The sequence below is a fragment of the Ammodytes marinus genome (genome assembly GCF_949987685.1).
Source record: "Ammodytes marinus genome assembly, chromosome: 5".
Classification (NCBI taxonomy): Eukaryota; Metazoa; Chordata; class Actinopteri; order Uranoscopiformes; family Ammodytidae; genus Ammodytes; species Ammodytes marinus.
In genome coordinates, this window is record NC_137234.1 from 34,433,841 (window position 1) to 34,450,553 (window position 16,713).

Genomic DNA, 16,713 nt, shown 5'->3' on the forward strand with positions numbered 1-16,713 from the left:
AAATCATAGATTAAACGAGACAATTTGCTATTATTTTTCCATTCTTAAATGAATGGTGGTGCCCCTTTGAACTTTAATAAATTATTAAGGTATTATTAATCTTCAGATTAATTTCTAATAGCAAAATTAATCTGAACCACCTGTACCCGCTACAGTTGCATAATTTTTCATAAAACGTTGAAGAAGTATGAAATTATGAATTTTTTTCAAAATGTTGAACGGGAGCAATAAAGTCCTTGAAGAGCTGAACATGTCGATATTTGAATCAGGTTGAAGTATGTTGAAGATATGGAACGCGTAGGAAACGGCGGAATAATAATAATAAATAAATATTTTGAAGGCTGTAGAATATTAAAGATGTGAATGCTGAAAGCATTCACACCAATTACTTTTTTAAAGTAACGTTCCCAACGCTGGTCATAAGGCTACAACAACAACAAAATGCCGCAACGAGACGTCCTCTTAGCTAAACAAATAATATATTGCTCTCACCGGGATGTGCAGACCATGTAATGAGCACAACACCGAGGCAAAATAATATTCAATACCTACAGTTTGATACAGTGCAGTGCAATTATTAGTGGAGCTTAGAGGATGTCTCTTTTTTGGTTAAAAAGAGGTTGTAGCAAAGACCCATCGTTTGTGTATTAACAACGTTTCGCCTATGAGTTATTGATCACGGAAGATAAAACCTGTCAATATCTTTACAACTTTACCGCAGTCTTAAACTGCTGTAAACTCCTAACAGAAATGAAGGAACACACTAACTGTATAACACACTAGTAACTATCTAGTGCCCTTTGGAGCTGTGACTTTTTCCTCTTGACATTAATAATAATAATAATAATAATAATAATAATAATAATAATAATAATAATAATAATAATAATAATAATAATACATTTAATTTAGAGGCGCCTTTCATGACACCCAAGGTCACTTTACAGAGCATAAAATCATTAAAAATCAAACATTCATCATAGGATATCCTGGAGATAATCTGCTGCTCCTGAATATAGCACATGATGTACAGTATATACTCAGTGTTCATCACATCCGCCCTTGACTCACTCAGGTCATGGTAGGGGCCGTAGCAATCATGAATGAAATCAAATATAGGTTTATGAATGGATGTTATGTATGGAGCAGTATGTGACAGGGGAGGTTACATCCAATCTCATAAAAGCTATATTAGACTGTGTTCTCTATAATGATAATAATGATCTAATAAAAATCCAATACAATCTACTGGGTTATGACATATTGCAGAATAATGACTTAGAATCTACGGATTCTGTCATTGAGTGGATTTTTCCTTTAATGTCTTACATTTGAGCATATGGTAAGATGTAATACCTAGACTATCTTCTCTATTTAAAGATATGACAGCATGCAGATCAGACAGCGAGTGAATGGGTTATAATTTGATCTTGTCTGCCCTCTGACTGCTGTGAAATCATAAAGCAGCTTGACTAATTCAGTCAAATCCATGCTTCCTAATCAACCCTCACATAATGAATGACCTCCAGTGTGCCACTGCCAAAATATCCTCTCCCATACTTCCCCTAATTGTGGGATTCTTCATCACCTCTTCCTCATGCAGTCACATTTATACAATTTCACGTGAAGCGGCTTGTTGAAAATGATGTTTGGTTCGGCGCAATGTCGCGTCTAACACGACCAACGTGGGAAATATAAAGGGTCACTAAACCATGAAAACTGTTTCTAGTAGAATGCCAAATTACAATTTGGAAACTGAAAATGGGCATAATATGTGATCTTTAAAGTTCATACCTAAGTTCCAACCAATCCGAATCCATTATCATCAGTTACCACATTATAAATTACATTATATGTACCGTTTATATGACATTGACATGACATTTTGTTCTGAGGGTGACATCAGAAGCAAAAAAAGGGTCCAAAAGGAACAGGCTTATCTTCAGAATGTGCTTTATCGTTTAATTGCCTGAGGTTGGCACCTAACAGAGCACCTAATAGTTAGGGATCATCCAGACTGAAGTGTTATATGGACACTAGGGATGCATGTAGCGATGCATTTCCCCAATGTTTAAACATAAGTTTTAATTTAGACTAGTCGACTAGTGACTGAGATCCTTGTTTATGTGAGACATGTATATTGTAAGTTAATTTTTCATTTTAGGTTAAAAAAAAGACACGTTCTTACCCTGTAATAATCTGTGCTGTAAATGTCTCTGGACATGCCAAAGTCGCCTATTTTCACCAGAAGGCCGTTCCCCACCAGGCAGTTCCGGGTTGCCAGATCCCGGTGCACAAAGTGTTGAGAGGCCAGGTAGATCATCCCCGCTGAGATCTGACTGGCTATGTGAAGCATCTGGGACAGACCCAGCTCCCCATTGGTCTGCAGAGGCTGCCCATCCACCAGGATCATAGCATCTGGCCCGTGGGCTCTGGGAACCCAAGATACAGAGTCACTCACACGCTCATATCAGACACAATATACTTGTTTTATTGTGATAAAAAAGAAGACAATATACTCTTGTGAGACAGCCCTGATACCAGTCAGTGTAATGTAGCTTAAAATGCATAGTTTAAAGAGAGCCTCACTGCTGGTTATGCATGTTGTTTAGCCCATTGACTCTGTATTGTGTACAGCAGTGATTTTCAACCTTTTTTGAGCCGCGACACATTTTTTTACATTTACAAAATCCTGGGGCACACCACCAACCAAAATGACACAAAATGACAATCTAACACAGTACACATAATACATATAGTTAATAATATAGTTTCTAAATGTATTTATACTCACTTAGTGTGAAACCTGGGCCTGTTTCGATGAACACAAAATGGATATCATGGCAGGAATGGACATTTTCACCACAACCCCTTCTACACCTGAGCCCTGTGATTTTTCCTTCTCTATCTCTGCTGACTCCTCTATAGGGAAAATAGTTATTGGCCCAAAATTAACTAGTAGTAGCTAGATGACATAATCAACTCATTTGCATAATATGCAATTCTGAAAGAGGCTAAATGAATAGAAAATGCTGACCAGGTAGTAGGCCTATACAAATTACCTAGGCCTCTTTACATATTTACAAACTAACTTTAAAAACTGTGTTAGTTGCCATAACTAAAGGTTATATTTGTTTTCATAGATATGCAGTCGCCAATTGAATGTGGACCTATAAAACTATTTACGTGTTTTCAAACGTCACCTGGCAGCTCTTGCTCAGAGCGACACGGTGTTGTCTAGCTGCTGGCTGCTGCAGGTAGCAGGGGACTGTTAACAGAAACACACACCGTGTGAGTGAGGGCAGTCAGCGGTGCGGAGGAGGAGACAACAGCCTTTGCTAGCAGGGCCGCAAAGAAAGTGGGAAAGCTTTCTAGGGCCCAGCCACCAGGGGGGGCCCAGAGAGATAAAAAATAAAATGTTTTTTTTTTTTTTTTTTTGCAGATTACCTAACTTAGCCAACCTTTATTATGAACGCTATATTCGCAAGAGAACTTTCTATAAAAGAAAACATTTTATTCATTGTTACTTGGGTAAAATATATCACATTTTATATTGAAAAACTAAAAGTATCATGGGTCGTTTTTTCCCCCTCAAAACCGTTGCATACATTGATGATGAGCAAGCTAACATAAATCAGGGTACCAGAAAAGAAAGGAAAAAAAGGGAACTTTCCAGGGCTTTAGACCCCAGGAAAATTCCTTAATATCAGTATTTCTGCTAGCAGAAGTGTATTTTCAAATCAGAGATACTGTGATATTTCATCAAGTTTTGAGGTGTCTTTGAAATTATTCTGTATATTTTATCTATTATTTTCTAAGAAAATTAGAAAATTACATATTTAGCCTTTAAATGAAGGTGGCAAATGCAGGGCTGAACAGTGCGACAGTTTTGATCGCATTTGTTACTGAAATTGATCACGTGCGATGATGAATACAAGTCCACTCGCACCAGTGCTAATGAGGAGAGGCTGTCTTTGAAACACAGAGGAGCGCTGCACAACACTGCTTAGAGGGCTCTACATTAACACTGCGGGTAAATGAGTCTTAGGCAAGTAAGTTATTGAGTCCACCCTCCACTTTGGCTGGTGAAAGATGTGTGCTCGGGATCTGTGCTCGTGCGGCGATTCTAGCGTCTAATAAACTTCACCAACGGTAATAACCGGAAGGACACTGCTCTCTGCTTTCTTTACATTACCGCAGTTAAGTTAGCGTGTGTGCAAACAGAACATTTCCTGTGCGCCTTCACATTAAAAGCCTGTTGGTAGCCAAACGTGAGTTGACTTTTATTTTGAAGCCGGTAAGAACAGGAAGTTAGCGCTTTACAGCACCGTAGTGCTCTAGCTTGAAAGGCAACTCCTTCAGCTGCAGAGAGCAGTCAACAGTAGTCTATTTAAACAAAGTTTGAAATAACTTATTTCAAACTTTGTGTACGTTACACAATAAGCCACTGAAAAACTACTCCCAACATATTCACAACAACCTATTTAATTTATCCTAAATTGTACCAATATGAATACTTATGTATTTAATAGGCTTTGTTTAATGTTTTAAAGTTTGGTTTTAATTAACAAAAGGACATTTAAAAAAAAATATTATTATTAATATAATAATTATATGTATATACAAAAAATATATAGATATAGATATTATTTTTATATTTTTATGGGGAAAAATAATTATGAATCAGCAACAAATTGCAATTGGCAGGTTAGATTCTTTTGTCTAGTGCACCCCTATTCATTCTTCTATAATTATTACTGCACACACTAGGTGCTTCAGTGCACCTGACTCCTGGAACAACTTACAGCTAAAAATTAAACTAAATACATATCCTTTGGCGAATTTAAACAGACTATCTTGGATCTGCCAAACTCTACTTGTAACTGTTTTAATTAGACTATATTGTACTGTATGCCTTTTAATTGCTGCCACTCTTCCCCACTCTGTAAATGTTTCAATCGTTTTGTTTTTTCTTCTCTTCACTTGTTGTGTATTTGATGTTTTTGCATTGAATATTTTGTTTGTATTGTTGTTTTGAATTTGTTTTGACTCGACGTCATTGAAAATGAGGGTCACCCCTCAATTGGTCTCTCGAGGATAAATAAAAGTTAAATGAAAAAAAATGGAAAATATAATATTAATTGAGAATCTCAAATGAGACCAAGATGACATGCTCAAAGGTAATTAGAGCGAAATGTAAGGGTTAAGGTTATGCAAGTTTTCGATCATACTTTGTTGCAAGATGTGCCTCCGGTCTTTAACTAGCCTTAGCGCCAGTTGGCAACATGTTAAAGACGTGACGACAGCGGGACACTGAGATGAGAGTAGGTCACGTGATCCGTGCTGTTGATCGTTTCACTGATCAGTCGCGGACTGCTCTCTCTTAAACACAAAACACTAATAATGGATGTAATAATAATAGCCAAATAATGAAAAAATATGTCGGCAAATTTCCCAGTCGCGCGCGTGCCCCTAGTTGAAAAAAGTGAGCGTTTGGTCTTTGTCTGGAGCCCTGCAGCTTTGCACACCACTCATCACTTGCAAGCAGCTTTGAGTAATCGGACCTCTCATTTGTCAGAAAAACTTTAAGTTCCTCTCGCAGCTCATACACACGGGCCAGCACTTTGCCGCGCGACAGCCACCGGACCTCCGTGTGGAGCAATAATAACTTTATGTTCCGCTCCCATTTCCTGACACAAAGACACCCGACAATGGTTAATAAGGTGATATTAGATAATTTCCCACGACACACTGGTTGAAAATCACTGGTGTACAGAATATGGCAAAAGAAAGCCTATTTCCTTACAACAGACAACAATTTGATTTCCGTTCATTTTAGTACAATATGAAAAAAACTTGTAGACCAATTGAAACTACTGGAGATAGGTAATGTGGTAATAGGTGTGTGTGTGTCTCCTTTTGAGCTTCACTGGTTTTTAAGTCTCCATTGGATGTAGTGATGCCAGTGAAGTGGCAGTTTGGTGTGTGTGTGTGTGTGTGTGTGTGTGTGTGTGTGTGTGTGTGTGTGTGTATGTGTGTGTGTGTGTGTGTGTTGTGTTAGCATGGTGGTTATGAGACCAATGAGGTGCTAGCTAAATTAGCAGTATATCCTGGAAGAATTGATAGCGCCGCTTTCATGGCAAGACAATTACTGAGCTGAAATTAGCATCTGAGGCACAAAAGAGACTCCCTGAAACACTGTCCCATACAAGCATGGGAGTGCACGCACACACACACACACACAGTCATACTAGCACTAGCAGACTTTACTTCCTGGCGGCAGACTAAGTACCAATGTTCTATTCAGCAGGGCAAAGCATCCTGGTAGCAAATAACATCTAATCACAGCAGACATAATGCGGCTCATTAGCTTCCCAACCGCAATTTACAATTTAGGTATTTAGCCTGCCCTCACATCCAGAGCAGCGTTCAATGAGTGAGCAGGTAGGGCCGTAGAGTCTGACTCAGGTTGGGACTTTTTAGAGGATTTTTTTGTCGATTTTGCTTAAATAACATGTCTTCAAAATCTAAGGTCCAAAATGTGTTTAGGTTAAAAGGTGTTTGTTTGACTAAACCTTGTCTGTTTGATTCTTTATATTTCTCCTATGCAACCATCTTTAACAGCCTTTTTTTTCAATCCTTCTGAAGCACATCAACACAACTTTCAATAATCATTCTTTGCACTATTCTGAAGGTTATCACAGAGGATTTGGTCATATGTTGTTGAATTGTCTAATTTACATTTTGTTCTTACATACACGCCAACAATGCAGTTCTAAGACCTGCACATAGTATTTTTTGCTTTATAAAAGGAAAAAAGGCTGTATCCAAAATATGTTCCGTAAAAACTTTGGACTAAATATGTTGAATGAATAAAATAAAGTTTTTTTTATCTCTAGATCTAGATTTTAGTTTTTTTTAAAGAGATGCAAATGTACACAGTCAGGTAGAAAGTGCCAAATTTGAATATTTATTCAAACATTTCTGAAAAGGTTTGATACGAATTATAATAATGTTATTGAAAGTAAAGTTGCAAAGTTTCATGGTAGATTGGCCTGCAGTGTCTCGCATTAAAATGAGGACTAGGATCACCAAAGAATCCTCATATTCTGAACTGTATCTTTATCACAAGTGACACAATCAAACAGGTTTGATATCATCATAGGTCTTTAGTCTTGGCTCAAGCAAATAGTGACATTAAATGATGTGAACGCTGTCAACAGCCGATGGGCTCGCTCTCTCCAGCACAAACATGATGCAGGAGGAGCTGCATTACGCGCTGCCATAGAGAAATTTTTTAGGGCACTTTTACCTGACAACTGCCCATTCTTAGCACATTTATTTGATGAACTTACTTATTTAGAGACCACTTTCAATATGGAAAATGCACTGAAAATAACAACTTTGCTTGAGCTTATTAGATGGATGCATTTAAATTGAAGATGTATTCAGCACAATACAATGAGTGTCTAAAACAATTCTGTTTTCAAATGTGGTTGATGTGATTTAAAATACTGACACACATGAATAACAAAATGACAAAACACAACATGAACACCTTTTATTTTCTACTTATATCTTCACTGTGATTAGTAATCACAATTGTCTCAGTACTGTATCTTGTTTGAATCATAGCTCTCTCTTCCAACTTCATGTCATACAGTTTACGCTCTCTGGACTTTCTTTCCACCTCTGTCCCCAGAACCCGTACTGAGTTTGGGAAGAGGGCTTTCATGTACTCTGCTCCCACCGCCTGGAACACTATTCAAAAAACACTCAAATTGCAGGAACTCATCACTAAGAATGATTTTTAAAACTTTTCTCATTGCCTCAAAATTGTTCTTCTTCTTCGCCTTCTGGAATGTATTTGTCTCTGTTTTCTCATGTCTGTGCTTTCTTCTTATGTTTGTCTTATATTTAATTCATTCTAACTGCTGCCATTTTCTGCCAGGCCTTGCTCGGAAAAGAGGTCATTTGACCTCAAGCAATTTTGCCTGGTAAAATAAAGGTTAAATAATGTCCAATTCCACCTGTAGAATTTTCATTTTCATGTCATACTTCCTTCAGATATTGCATTTTCTGTTCATGGAATTCTCGGGCTAACTTTCATGCAACGTCATCTTTTTTGTCCTTTGTTGATAGGTTGTGGCAAGCTCTTCTTTAAGGCGAGATTCGGGTTTTTCCACAGTCTATCAGTGCAGATATCATTAAAGCTATACCATACAATGTGAGAGAGCTAGCATGATTTGAAATTAGCTTCTCCTCGGAGTTCCGTTTAACCACTCTCCCACCCCCAGGACTTCCTCCCCCCAACCCTCTGTACACAGCCGTGCACGAGCGCAGCTCTGCTGCTTAGCAACCTGGCCGCTGCGCCGCCTCACTGAGCATAGAGCGGCTAGCTAACTGGAGGCTACATTTCTCGACGAACTACAATGTTTCATTCACCGGTAAGAACACACCTAATATTGCAATGCTAAATGTTTAAAACAAACATGATAAGGCCTACTGTTAGTAGTAGTATTCACAGCAGTCAAGCTAGCACATATTCATAGATGGACTGGTAACAGAAATGTAATACAAATACAAATAAATCAGCAATACATGTTATTTCTATCACAGTTTACCCACATGTTTTGTGTAGTAGGCTACGTGACACTTTATTTATCATTCATTGTTTGGCTTGTCAGAGCTCACAAGGTGAGTTTTTTGCAAAACTCTAAGGATTGCATATGAGCTGACTGTATCTGACATAAACCTTACCAGCAACTTTGTATACTGAGATGCCATGTACCATGAACACACAATAGCCTACCTATTAGAGGACAATACAAAACTGTATTCAATAAATACAACTAATGATCATGTATTACTTTACAGGCAAGAATTCAAAGACTAAATCTACAAATGTTGCATCATCTGCTCCAGCTCTGCTTGACATGCGACCCCAGCCTCATGTTGGACCGGCTAACATTGGCATCAGCAGATCCTCCTCCATCGGGCCCTCAAAAGACAGATAAACCCACCTGGTGCGTCTGCCACAGCTGCAAAGAAGTGCCAACAGATGTGGAGCGCAAGTGCTGTGGTCATACCTATTTGCTGAGTGTAGAAAATAAGAGGCCGCTTCCCAGATCCACATGGACAATTCAAAGGATGTATACCCAACAGGTTGCAATAAACAAATAGTTTAATTGTATCTGTACTTATTAGTTATTTATTTCAATGTACATAGTTTTATATTTCTATTTATTCCCAGGAGGAACTGAAGATCCTTAGTCCTTTTGTTTTTATATCATGTTTGAATAAAAAATGTAAAATTACTTTTAATTTTTGTTATTATTACGGATATCAAGACATAACATTTATCATCTCTGTAAATGTTGCACAAAATAATTACAACCAATGTTGTGTGACAATATTTTTTTTTAATTCAATATAAACATGGTCATAAACTTTGTCCAGGGGTCCAGTTTTCGCAGACAGGTCTGGGGCCTATTTCAGGTAGCTGGTTTTACATACTCTGAGTTTAATCCTGCGCTCTGAGTTGGTCAACACAGAGCGCAGGGTTGATGAGTAACTCTGGGTTTTCGGTTACAGAACAGTGGATCAGCGTTGGGTCAATCAACTCTGAGCGTGTTCACTCTGGGTGGAGCGTGTGCATAAAAGCCATCGTCAATGGATCGCTGATAACATGATTCACCATGGAAACAGAAGAAACAAATGCGTGATCCTCCCACTTCTCCACTTCTCAAAAAAAAAAACTTATCCGCTACTCCCACTGGAGTTAGAAATATTAACGAATGAGTTTATGGTAGCCTATGGAGAAGAATTAACGGGGATATTGTCACATAATTCTGATCTAATCTCCTTGGCAATTCAGAAAAAAACAGAGCAATCATTTCGCTTCTGTATGAGAAGCCATAGTCTATTTTAAAAAGTGCGCGGCACAGCATTTCTGACAGTGTTTTATATTCGCTGTATAATATGTTGGGAAGCTATAGCGTAATAGCCCACTGTGCAGTAAACAGACTGTCGCTTCTTTTAAATGGGGAGTGAAAGACATTAACGTCTGACACATAAGGTGACAGTTTCCATTGAAGAGCCTGATTGATTTATTACCAGATCCATTTTCCTCAAGTGATCACAGTTTAAATTATTATATCATTTTTATATTCATATAAGGCTATTTAACGAGGCTCGTCTGTGACTTTAGGATCGCACAAGTGAACAGTAACAATCGCGTGCAGCCGCAGCGTTACATGAATCCACCTGACGGAAATCTGTTCAGTGGCACAGACGTTAAAAAGCATACAATACAAATAGGTTTATTATCTATTCAGATAATAAACCTATTTGTATTGTATGCTTTTTAACGTAGAGCATGTCACGATGTGTAAGGTGGCCGCCTATATGAACGGACCGAGGGCTGAGAACAAGGCTACTGATCAGATAAATGATCGGTCAAACGTAAAATCATCAGGAAATGATAAAATCATCCCGATGGAGATTTCTATGGAGTGATTTTGCTTCAAACTGTACAGGGACGCGTGTGACAGTGACACTCTTTCTTCAGTCGGAGTTGCAGCGTAAAGTGAAAACAAACTCAGGGTAGGTCTAACCACCTATCCAGCAGGTTAGACCCATGGTGTATGTTGCCGCAGTAACTGACTCTCGGTTGCGCTGAACCTGCTACCTGAAACGGAAAACCCAGAGTTTCCACTAACTCAGAGCGAACAAACTCTGGGTTGCCTCAAAACCAGCTACCTGAAATAGGCCCCTGGTCTTGTTCTGCACACGGCTGCATCAGCTGTGGCAGTGACTGTCCTTAGGAGAGAATATCAGAAGACACACACAATGAATAACAGTATTAGGGGTTTTACAAAGAGCTGCAGAGAAAAGCCTTCATGACATGTGGTTTATCCTAGCACTTTGATTGCATAGAGAAGCGCTATAAAAATCCAATCCATTATTATTATTATTATTATTATTGTTGTTCTTCAGATAATAGGTTGACCAGCACTTCTGGATCTGTAATATTATACCTCATGATGGTTGGTGGAACCCGGACACAAATCTTTACACTTTGGCATTCCTTAGACCAGAGCTAAATGGATTTTCATATGCTGTGTTACATAGCAAAGTTAAAAATGTATGCTCATACAATAATGTAAGCATACTAACCTAGTCCTTTGCTTAGTTGAGTCTGCAACAGCTCCTGGTTGGTTGGTGCAGGGACACCCAACAGAAGCCCCCAAACCCAGACAAATTCTCTGGAGAATTTCACCCTGGAGGTCTATGATGTAGCGGTAGTCCTTCTCTTCCTTCAGTATGTACAGGCTCCACTTCCTGGACTTTTTATTGTACACTTTTCCATACCTGGCATAAGAAAAAGTATTGTAAGTTTAGTGATGCATTCATTTTACCTGACAATGTATAGTATTTTGAATTTCCACATAAAAGGGTTATCTTACAGCTGTACCCTGTATTATGTTCTTTTTATATATTTAAAAAAAGTATATAAATATAGATGTAGGTTCACTTGTTTGTTACAGCATTATTTTGACTTGACTTGGAAGTTCATTGACCAAAATGCATGGGAATTACTTATAATAAAACGTACTGAATAGAGCCGTCAGCCTTTCTCCTGGCTGGTCTGTGCACATTGTGGTTGTCGTCAAGGCCAGCCAGCATGACTCGAGCTGCATACACTGGTGGGGAGAAGCTGAAGCGCTTGCTTGCGTACATCAGAATGTGATTATGGAATGACTCCAGCTCTGCAGTTGACCTAAGAGCACAGTAAAACAATATAACAATTACTTTACATTCCGGTAATACTATCAAAGACATGGAATCACATATTCTAAAACAAAGGCAAGTATACAGTCCCCTCCATAAGTATCGGAACAGTGAGGCCAATTCCTTTATTTTTGCTGTAGACTGGAAACATTTGGGTTTGACACCAAAAGGTGAATATGAGACAATAGCTCAACATTTCAGCTTTTATTTCCAGGTATTCACATCTGGATCTGATACACAACTGAGAAGATATCATTATTTGTAAAGGAACACCACATTTTTAGGCAAGCAAAAGTATTGGAACAGATAGACTTTAAATAAATTAAAGTGAATAAACCGTAATATTTTGTCGCAAATACTTTGTTTGCAATAACTGCATCAAGCCTGTGACCCATTGACATCACAAAACGTTTGCATTCTTCTTTTGTGGTGCTTTTCCAGGCTTTCACCGCAGCCTCATTCAGTTGCTGTTTGTTTTGGAGGGTTACTCCCTTCGGTCTCCTCTTTAGCAGGTAAAATGCATGCTCTATAGGGTTTAAGTCTGGAGATTGACTTGGCCAGTCTAAAACCTTCCACTTCTTGCCCCTGATGAACTCCTTTGTTGTTTTTGCAGTTTTTTTGGATCATTATCTTGCTGCATGATGAAGGATCTTCCAATCAGTTTGGTTGCATCTTTCTTTAAATTGGCAGACCGAATGTTTCTGTAGACTTCTAAGTTCATTTTGCTGTTGCCATCATGTGTTACTGTGTTGTTGTCAAGATGAACCTTTACCAAAGTGATGGAAAGGCTCAAGTTTGGAGAAAGAAAGGATCTACTCATGATCCCAAACATACAGGCTCATCTGTGAAAAACAGTGGAGGCAATGTCATGGCTTGGGCTTGCATGGCTTCTTCTGGGACGGGCTCATTATTCTTCATTGATGATGTAACACATGATGGCAACAGCAAAATTAACTCAGAAGTTTACAGAAACATTTTGTCTGACAATTTAAGGAAAGATGCAACCAAACTGATTGGAAGATCCTTCATCATGCAGCAAGATAATGACCCAAAACACAACAAAGGAGTTAATCAGGGGCAAGAAGTGGAAGGTTTTAGACTGGCCAAGTCAATCTCCAGAATTAAACGCTATAGAGCATGCATTTTACCTGCTAAAAAGGAGACTTAAGAGAGTAACCCCCTAACACAAACAGTAACTGAATGAGGCTGCGGTGAAAGCCTGTAAAAGCATCCCAAAAGAAGAATGCAAAAGTTTGGTGATGTCAATGGGTCACAGGCTTGATGCGGTTATTGCAAGCAAAGGTTTTGCGACAAAATAGTATGTTTTATTCACTTTAATTTATTTAAAGTCTATCTGTTCCAATACTTTTGCTCGCCTAAAAATGTGGTGTTCCTTTACAAATAATGATATCTTCTCAGTTGTGTATCGGATCCAGATGTGAATACCTGGAAATTAAAGCTGAAATGTTGAGCTATTGTCTCATATTCATCTTTTGGTGTCAAACCCAAATGTTTCCAGTCTACAGCAAAAATAAGGGAATTGGCCTCACTGTTCCGATACTTATGGAGGGGACTGTATATTAAATATATACAGCCGTGGAAAAAATTAAGAGACCAGTCTGGGTTTCTCTTAAATCTTTATCTCTACATTACTTATTGAAAATGTTCTAAATGACAATATTTTTACTGTGATTTGGTAGAACTGTTGTCAGTAGTTTATATTATAAAATCAAAATGTTCATTCTACTCAAACATATGCCCCTAAAGAGTAAAACAAGAGAAACTGAACATTCAGAGTGGCCTCTTAATTTTTTTCCAGAGCTGTATATATACAGTCAAAACCGAAATTATTCATACCCCTGGCACATTTTTACTTAGTAACTTTTATGAAACCAGCAAGATTTTTCTTGATTGGAAATGACACAGGCAGGCTTCTCCCAAAAGATAATAAGACGATGTACAAGAGGCATCATTGTGGAAAAACACGTTGAAAATTTTTTTTTAACAAAAAGTGGCATGTCCAAAATTATTCATACCCTTCTCAATAATCAGTAGAAAAGCCTTTCTTTGCTATTACAGCAATCAAACGCTTCCTATAATTGCTGACCAGCTTTTAGTATGTCTCCAGTAGTATTTTTTTTCATCTTTAGCAATGAGCTCCAACTCTCAACCCAACTTTTCCACAATGATGCCTCTTGTACAATGTCTTATTATATTTTGGGAGAAGCCTGTGTCATCTACAATCAAGAAAAAGCTTGCTGGTTTCATAAAGGTAACTTAAAGTCAGAATTTGCCAGGGGTATTAATAATTTCGGTTTTGACTGTGTATACTTTATATAGGGGAGCTTTTACAGGAGGACAATTCGAGGCAGGATACCCAAAGATGGTTAAAAATTAATGTTGGCATGTTTGTTTCTCTTTCCCCCCATATACACAGAGTATACACTAACTGACATTGGCCGCGTTTCCCAGAATCGATCGTTCTTTGGGGCCAAAGTATGGTCGAAAGAAGGGTTCGCCAAAGAACGAGCGTTAAGATACGGGTGTTTCCCAGATGCCATCTTAAGTGCCTTCTTTGGAGAACGCGTAAGTTGAAGCGAAAGAAGCTCTTTGGTGGGAGCTGTCCACCGCGGTCGTGCTGAAACTGAATAAATCGATGCCAGGCGAATCGATCACCCACCTCTTTATCAGCGCATAAGTCACACAGCGCCCCGTGGTCTCCCCCACACAGGTGGAATTAGGCTACGCATGTAGGCTAACGTGTGTGTGGGTGCGGGTGTGTGTGGCAACAAGTGTATCAAAGTAGTAATCAAGCCCATTAGCGCATATATACCCCGTGGATATAGGCACACACATGTGATGTGAGAATGGAAGAAAGCGGCAGCAAAATAAACAAGCGGGCACCGTCGTTTACCGCGGAGGAGTTGGGCGTCTTAGTGGACGAGGTCTGGCAGCACCGGGCAGTTTTATTCGGGGGAACAAGGGGCAAAAAGAACATCACGGTGAAGAACCGTGTTAGGCAGGCCATAGCCGAAAATATGTCCCCCTTCAGCCCATGTGGCCTGCGTGACTGGCGTGCTGTGAGGAATAAGTGGCAGGAGTTCCAGAACCAAACAAAAAGGAAGAGTGAGAAGGTTTCACTAATCAATCTCCCTTCGTTGCAGGTGATGCAGACGCAGTAAAGACAGCGCGGAGTAACCCCTCCCCCATATGGTTTCACTGAACTATTTTGGTTTCTTTTCAACCATGTATTGTGTGGATCATTTTGCATTGAAATGAGGGTGTCAAACCTAGCAACAAAAAGTCCCAGGCAATTTGTGATGTATCTAAGCGTAGGTTAATGACGTGTGCGTATTGTGCGCCCTTTCAACAGCATTCCAGTGCCAGACTTTCAGGTAAAGCACCCGGACACTGCAGCAATAATCATAGTGTGCAGGACGTTACATGTAGTCTACATCTGCTGGTTCTGTTTATTTATTTCAGCCTTCAGACCTGAGAGTTGATATGGGTGATGTGTGGTGGTTGTGGGTTTATGGTTTAGTGCTTGGTGACTGGTGGTGAAGAGGTAGGGGCTGCGGGTTGTTGGACCGGGCTGAAGGCAAAATTGCAGCGGGTTGCTCTGGATGTGTGGAGACACCAGAGAGATCAGCCGTTGGATCTCCGCACGGGGCAGCCGGTACTTTGCCTGGACGGCCCGGTCTGATAGCACGTCCAGTAGGGAGAAGTGCCGACGCACGTATGCATTTATGTAAACCGTCTGGCTTCGCGCACGGCGAGGCTGTTGGTTCGCAGCGAGAAGGTGTTGTATTGCAGTCATGGTTTCTCACACGCGCGGACTTTGGCAACGCCTTTAGCAGGTGGAGCTGCTCTGAATGAGGTTCAGCTGAGTTCAATTAAATCTGTTTCTTTGATATCTGTGAAATGCTGTTGTTGAAGGGTTGTTGATGTTTTTTTTGTATGTGTAGTAGTACTATAAACTCACATGTGTGTGGAAAACGTAAACGTCTAATTCATTAAAACATTTTTTTTCTCTACTATTAGTCTATGTTTCTTGCGCCAGTGGTCCGCATTGAGCATTGTTTTATTATTTCGAAAAGTGGAGGAAATAAATTTCCCTGACGCGGCATGATCACTGACGATTTGGTCGCTAAGAAAGGTTGAAAGAGTGGGTCAGCTCCGTCTTTCAGTTCCATCTTAGTGAAAGTACTACTTTCGCTAAGAACGAATCTGGGAAACGCATTCTTCTTTCACAGCGTTCTTAAGAGCGCTCCAAAGTAGTACTTTGCCCAAAGAGGCTCTTAACGATTCTGGGAAACGCGGCCATTGTCTATACCCACTGTCTGCACATATATTTGATACCTATATCATTTATAACGCATTGTCTAGGCCTTTGTATTGCCCATCATAGAGAACAGTATTGTAGCATAGCACACATATTCACTTCTATATCAAGCTTTACTCACCGAGAGACTCTGGATAAATACTTGACAAAGGTGGAGGAGGAGGTGGTCTCATCGATCGGTGTTTCAAGTGTTGAGGAATTAGCCTTGCACATTTTGAAAAAGCCAATACTAAAATGACACATGTTCAGACGCCGACGATCACATAACATTAGACTAATAATATAGTTAGAAAGGAACATTATTGGCAACATTAGCTAATGCAGCTTGTAATGTGCCTACTAGCCTAGAACGACTGGGGAGCTAACGTTAGCATCGGGCTAATATGGCTAACGCAACATAAATAGCTTCCTTGGCTAGACTTCGCCATAACACACATTTTACAGGAAACAAAACAAAGGCTTACCTGTCCAACAAGAGAAAGACGGCAACCATGGCGTCACTTTCCAAGCCATTCAGCGTCCTCAGCTGTCGCCATCACTGAACAGTGATTCCAATGTTGACTGGCGTTTGTCCACCT

General features: G+C 39.5%; 1 protein-coding gene across 1 annotated transcript in view; it reads right to left on the reverse strand.

Moving 5' to 3' along the window:
• ntrk3a (neurotrophic tyrosine kinase, receptor, type 3a) overlaps nt 1-16,713 on the reverse strand; it is a gene marked incomplete at both ends in the record, with an annotated part of 339,329 nt that overhangs the window by 32,462 nt on the left and 290,154 nt on the right. The window contains one exon of the mRNA XM_080027751.1: nt 2,189-2,432. Coding sequence (XP_079883877.1) covers nt 2,189-2,432 — 244 coding nt within the window. The remainder of the gene's footprint in view (nt 1-2,188; nt 2,433-16,713) is intronic.